The sequence below is a fragment of the Protopterus annectens genome, chromosome 2.part0, assembly GCF_019279795.1.
Source record: "Protopterus annectens isolate FY-2018-M chromosome 2.part0, PAN1.0, whole genome shotgun sequence".
Lineage (NCBI taxonomy): Eukaryota > Metazoa > Chordata > Ceratodontiformes > Protopteridae > Protopterus > Protopterus annectens.
In genome coordinates this window covers 1,574,894,163-1,574,901,067 of record NC_056728.1, presented here as the reverse complement: position 1 = coordinate 1,574,901,067, position 6,905 = coordinate 1,574,894,163, and the positions used below count along the sequence as shown (strand labels likewise).

The following is a 6,905-nucleotide window of genomic DNA, read 5'->3' as shown; positions in this document are numbered from 1 at the left end:
CCACAAAATCTGTCATAGTCAAATTTTTATCAACACACGATAAAGAAATAGTTTTGAAGACTGCCTGGTCTATGTCACCAATCAAATACAAAGATAACATCATACATTTTGATAATGACTATTCTTCATCTGTCATAACTAAAAGGAAACAATTCTTACCATTGCTTAAAGAACTTAAAAAAACACAAATAAAGTCTCAACTGTTTTTCCCTGCAAGGTTGAAAATCTTCATTCAAGATGGTCCGAAGATATTTGAAGAGCTAGATGCAGCTATCAAATACAAAAAATCCTATAAAATATTGGAAACAATAGATGAAATGGACTGGGCTAGTTCAAGTCTTAAAATAATTGCTGAAAATGGTACCTGGAAAACAGTTGAACACAAAAAAAACCTTAAAAAATAATTTTAATAACATGGATTTTATGCTTTTTTTTTTTTTTTTTTACTTACACATGATTTTTCTTATGACCCAGAAGTCAAGGAAAATTAAAATGGTTCAACAGGCGAGTGTTTTTCTAATCTCTATTATAGTGTTTTTGGCTTGTGTTACCTATTGACTAGTTAAGTAGATTCTTTCAATAGCTATTAGCATCTTGTTTTATCTTATATCTTTATTAATAATTTTAGTTTTCCTTGTCTTAGATGTTTCTAAAAATATATATAGTATATATCCTATATAAACTTGCTTGATAAACATTCTGTTTTGTTAAAAAAGAAAATAATTTGATTATTGCCTCATGCTTGCTTATACTTTTGAATATATTGACCTCACTGGTTTAATATTGTTTTTTTTTTACAGATGCTAAGAAGCTGTATATTGCTTTGATTGCATGGCTGGCATCTCGGTTGTTGTCTTATCCCTTTATCTTGTTAAAATAGTGCATATATGAATGGTTTAAGGTTTACTTTTGCCAAAGTAATTTTTCCCTTTTGTCTATGGTTTGATTTATGTTACATGTCTCCTTGTGCCTGTAGGAAATGTGTGGTAGATATGTCGTTGGTGATTTTTCATATAAATTCTGTATTGTGATTTGAATTAATTGCTTGCTTCTATTTAGAGCAGTTGACTATGTACCTTTGTTTGTGGTGCTGGGAAGTGCATTCTCTTCTTTTTTATGACTATATTGTTTTTATTAAATATATAGGGCTGGTAGCTTCATTTGTTGCCATTTTGTTTAGTGTTGTGTTTATTTCATTGAGTTCAGTTGGTTGGTGGCTTTGGGCTTGTAGCGGACCCGAAGATGCGGTAGTTCCGAGGGTTTTTGTTTATTTTTTTTTATTTCTCTGCTTTGACATAAAATAAGGGTTTGGATTGTTGCTGGAGTGTCTCGACTGGCTCTCGAGTCACAGGAAGTCTTTAGTTGTTGTCTGAACAGCCTACAGTTTCCCGCTGAAACATTTGAAGATGTTTACACTTGCTACGGCTCGGCGATATGTGCTCTCGCATCTCTGAACTCCTTCAAGAGCCGCATGACATCATCAACAGCTTGATGGACTTTTTTAAAAGGCAGTATTTGAATCCTTTTGTACTTCTGGACTTTACAGGAAGAATTACATAGATTTCAGCTTCTATAAAGAGGTAAAGCCTTCGCAAGTCTTCCTATGAGGACTGCTATGCCCTAAAGATAATATTTAATCTAACAAGGAGCACAGTTTATGTAGTCTTCAACTTGGTGGGTAGTGAGGGGTTGATTTTATGTAAAATAACTACAGCAATGTTCATTACATTAGAAAAATGACTATACCAGACCAAAATTATTAAATCTATTAGTTGGAAATCACTTATATAATTTATAAGTTAACATTTGCTTAGACATTAATTAGTGGCTAGATTTAAAACAGGAAATCATTCTGTCAGACATTCTATGTTATAGCTACTCTAAAGCACGGTACTTAGTAGTTGTTAACATTCTTGCATTCTTTGCTGTGTGTTAATGACATGAATCAGCAGTAAATATACTGATGCTACTAATTCTGTTAAAGGTACTGGTGTTTGAATAACTTGAGGAAAGATGATACCAAACTTGTTTCAAACTCTGTGCTGTGCTCAGAGACTTTATGTTAAAAATGTTTTTTTATTTTTAAATCATACTATATTTCTTACCTTTATTGTTCTCAGTTTGAAACATGTTGGATCCATACTCATTTTATGTTTGTGTGTGTGTGTGTGTGTGTGTGTGTGTATGTGTGTGTGTGTGTGTGTATGTATATATATATATATACATATATATATATATATATATATATATATATATATATATATATATATAGATATTTCATTTATTTATTTATTGTTTATTTGTTTTACATTTGTTGTCTGGGATTCTCCTACAGAGCTGAAGATCCCTTTCTCAGCGGAGATCTGGAGAGAAAGGTTCATAGGTTGGTACTAGGCTATTGGCCCTAAGGCCTATACAAGCCTAGCCATAACAATTCCCTGGCTATTTCTTCCCACACTATTTAATTCCCTGGACCCCTGTCTAGCAGGGTGACTGATGTGATCCCCAGGGTGAATTTACTTTCTCCCATCCGATCGTCAAGGTTCCTTTTGGAGAGGACCAAAGAGGTGATCTGCTTGACATGTATGGGCAGTCTATTCCAGAGTCTGGGGAGTCTCTGGATCAGGAACCTATCCATCCAGCATGTTTTGTTTATTGTGATGACAAGGTTTAGATCCCTGGACTGTGTGGCTCTGAGGGATTGGGATTTCTTTAAGTGTAGCATGTCCAACAGCTCTGGGTTTGACATGGCCTTATATGTTAAGCAGAGATCACCTCTGAGTAGATGATATGCAACAGAGTATAGCTGGAGATTTTTAAGGCGGTCAGCGTAGGGCATCTGCTTTAGGCCTGTGATTCTTTTAGTGAGGTATTTCTGCGGCCTTTCCAGTTGTTGCAGATGTCTTGCGAGGTACATACCAAATGGGGCATTGTATTCTATAATGGGTCTAATGATGGATGAGTACAGTGGGATAATGACCTCCTTTTTTCTGGATGAAAAGCCCTTAGTGATGAGGTGTGCCACATAGAAGGATTTCCTAACTGTTGTGGTGTTGTGGTTATCGAAGGTGAGACCACTGTCCACCTGTGTCCCTAAGTCTCTTATCACACTTTTGGTGTTTAGTGTACTGCCACCTATGTGGTAATTCATGGGTACATGTTTTTTCACAAAGGGGATTACTATACATTTCTTGGCATTGAGCTTGAGCCCATGGCTCTGGCACCAAGCATAGGTTCTTTAATTTAAATAAAAATTCAGAGTACATTAAAACCTGTTCTTAAATTCTGAGTGTGCACTCAGATGGTGCAAAGCTAGGATTGTCCAAACAGCTACAAGAGTAGCATATAAGCAACTGGGGCACATGCATCCAATGTAATTCAGGCATGCTGTATCCTCCTGTTCCTTTCAGCCTGCTTCAGGAAGCAGCTGCAACACTACCAACTTTATGGGCTGCCTCCTTCTTAGCCTGATGAGCTTGTAGTACTGCAACAGCTTCTTCAATCTTTGATCTGAGGGATTCTGGTGACTCCAACATATGCAGCAGCTCAGTGTTGTCAATTTCTAAGAGCATTCCTGTTATTTTTACCTGCCAGTGTGGGATGCATTGCTTGGATCAATAGGAACAATCGTTCACCAAGCATCTGCTTCTGTTCCTGGGGAGGGGCAGCAGCCAAAATGGAAGCAGTCAAGGGTTCTTGTTCTTGTATGTGAACTGCCGCTTGTTGTGGTTGTTGGACTGCCAAAGTTTGAATGACTGGAGTTTGTGTGGTCCATACAGCTGTAGCATACTTAAATGGAGCAGCAGCCCAGGATGCTTGGGCAGATACAAATGGACGAGGACCTATATTTTGTGCTCCTGCAGAAGCAACTCACTGGTAGGCAGGAATACGAGGTCTATATTATAACATCGAATGCTCAAAATTTCGAATGTTATATTATCGACCTATTTCAGTCGAACAATCATAAAATCGAACATTCACAACAGCAAATTTTTTCCCAGGGAAAAAATTTACTGTTCCAAGAAACATACACACACACACAACACAAGCACACCAAACAACTGCAATCCTTAAACATACACTTAAAATCCTACATCTAACCCTATACTAAACTGTACATACACTACTATCTAGCCACTTACCTTAACCCAAACCCTAACCCTAAGGTCCATAACTCTTACCCACTCACCTCACCCGTGCCCTAACCCTAACTCACTTAACCTGCCCCTAACCCTAAAGTCTGTCACTACCGCACACTCACCTCATCTGTGCCCTAACCCTAAAGTCCCTAATTACCGAACACTCACCTTATCCCAGTCTGTTCGCTCACTTACCTTAACCTGGTTTGTAACCATCACACCACACTTACCTGAACCCAATCCGTAACCTCCATTCGCTCAATTCCCTAAACCCGGTCCGTAACCATCGCACCACAGTGCTGTAAATAGCGAAGCCACGGAACGGACCACCGAAATCTTACCCTGGGTAAAATTTTGATGTTCTGAGGCTTTGCTATTGTCAGCTTTCACTCTAAAGGGTTTGATATTATAACATTCCAAGTTTTAAAACTTCGATGATATAATATAGACCCGGAATACAAGGGCTCTGTGCAGTGCCACCTGGACCAAGGTGGTGCATTGATGGCCTCATCCCTCCCTGAAGAACTGCATTTGGTATAGTCTGCAATCCACCTTGAGGTCTTCTTTCTTGTTGCCAGCGTGGGTTAGGCCTCATTTGGGGCATCTGGTTAGATGCATAGTATGCAGCTCTACTCTGGGCCTGGGGGACAGCTGGCATGAAGTATCCTCTTGCAGCTGTTTGGAATCGGTTAATAAGGGTGCTGGCAGGTAATGCTCTCATCCCTGCAATGCGCTGCTTATACTGGTTTGTTAAGTGAGCCTTCTGCTCTTCCTTCCTCTGGGCAAGTGCCACATACAGTGGTTTCGATCCAACAATAAGTCCATTCATCTCTGTCACAGCTTTTGTTGCCTCTTCAGGAGATGAGAAGCAAACAAACCCAAATCCTTTGCTACGGCCATCTTCCAGCATGACCTTGGCACTGGTAATGGATCCAAATGGTGTGAATTCCTTCCTTAGTTTTTCATCATCAATTGTGTCATCTAGATTCTTGATGTAAAGCTTCACACCCTGGTATCTACTAATCCTTTCTTGTTTCAGTTGCTCAAACCACCTCTTTATTCTGCTTGCTGCTCCATTTTCTTCTGAGCTCGGCCTACAGACATAACTTTCCCATTGATCTCACCTCCATGCATTTCCTCTACTGCCTTGCTGGCATCATCATGTTTTTCAAAGCTTACAAATCCAAAGCTTTTTGACCTCCCATTCTGGTCAGTCATTACTTTCACACTTAGGGTTTTGCCATATTTCCTGAATATCTCCTTCAGGCATTCATCATCCATGTCTTCTCCAAAGTTCTTGATGTAAACATTGGTAAATTCCTTTGCTTTAGCTCCAAGTTCTGTTTCCCTTTCCTTGCGGGATTTAAAATGTCCAACAAATACCTTGCGGTCATTCAGAAGCATGCCGTTCAGCTTCTCAATGACTCTGTCAGCAGCATCCTGTGTCTCAAAATGAACAAAGGCATAGCCTTTGGACCCATTTTCATCACACTCTACCTTACAAGACAAAATGTTGCCAAATGCAGAGAAAGTGTCATAAAGAGCCTTATTATCAATGGACTTATCCAAGTTCTTGATGAATACATTACCAACCCTAGATTTTCTAAGTGAAGGATCTCGCTGTGACCACATGATACGTATTGGCTTGCCTTTGATAACATCAAAGTTCATGGTGTCTAGAGCACATTCAGCATCAACAGGTTGCTGGAAATTGACATAAGCATATCCCAAAGACCTTCATGTGATCATATCCTTGCAAACACGGATGGAGAGCACGGGACCAGCAGGGCTAAACTTCTCATACAACATTGCTTCAGTAACATCAGGATGCAGGTCGCCCACATACAAGGAAGCCATTGGGTAACTACTAGCCCCAGTATTCATTGCTTACAAAAATGTTTCTTTATTCACATCAGAGGACAGATGTTTACAAAAGCCCAACAATAAAAGCTGGGAAACCTAAGCGTTCCCCTTAAGCACTAATCTTTCATTTTTTTCCAAAACGTAAATTAACCCCCTTTAAAAAAAGCAGAAAAATAAACAAATAAATTTATAGTATATGTGATTAGCTTAACAATGACCCAGACAAACTATTTAAAAATCAAACATTAATAAACAAGCTCTGCCTACTTGCCTTATAACTGTCATTAAGTTTCACTAGATAAGTTGCTGATTTTAAAATATTGCCGCTTTAAATAACCAAGGATATTGCTAATTTTGCACAGTTCTCCAATTCTGTTTGGTGTTTAGAAAATTTCTGTAAAGCTTATATTCATGAAAAAACTTTTTAGCTATTCGTGATTGTAATTCCTTTTTTAATTCAGTTTTCATATATTTCATTCATCAGGCTTAGAGCTTATTTGCCTGAGGCTGCTTCAAAAGAATAAAAACAGGTGTATGTAACATTTCTTTTATGTTTTACCCTTTTTTAGTGTTTTATAGACTCACTCTTCCAATTTTAACAAGCTATCCCCCCTACTGCTGCATTGCACTTGGTTTATTTATAACTCCAACTGTGAATGTTTTGGGGTGATTTTGCAAGTTTTGTTTTATTGTGTACTTTTTACTCACTTAAACGTTATGTTACTTTTGGGAAATCCAAAGCCCAAATGCAGTAGGTGGTTAGGGTACATGCCCCGTACACTTACGCTATGGTAGTCACCTGAAGTTTCTAACATATTACCCATTTTTCATTATTAATTAGCATTAAACAGCAATGGTACAGAATTATTACAAGGCATTAAGTAGTAATACAATGTTATACAG

The 6,905-nt window shown here is 38.3% G+C and overlaps 1 protein-coding gene across 1 annotated transcript; it reads right to left on the bottom strand.

Annotated features, from left to right (window-relative positions):
• Positions 1–3,416: 3,416 nt before the first annotated feature.
• LOC122792855 (polyadenylate-binding protein 4-like) lies at positions 3,417–6,023 on the bottom strand. Its single transcript, XM_044060415.1, is given in 3 exon segments — positions 3,417–3,587; positions 4,666–5,198; positions 5,201–6,023. Coding segments are annotated over 3 exon segments (1,527 nt in total).
• Positions 6,024–6,905: the final 882 nt, after the last annotated feature.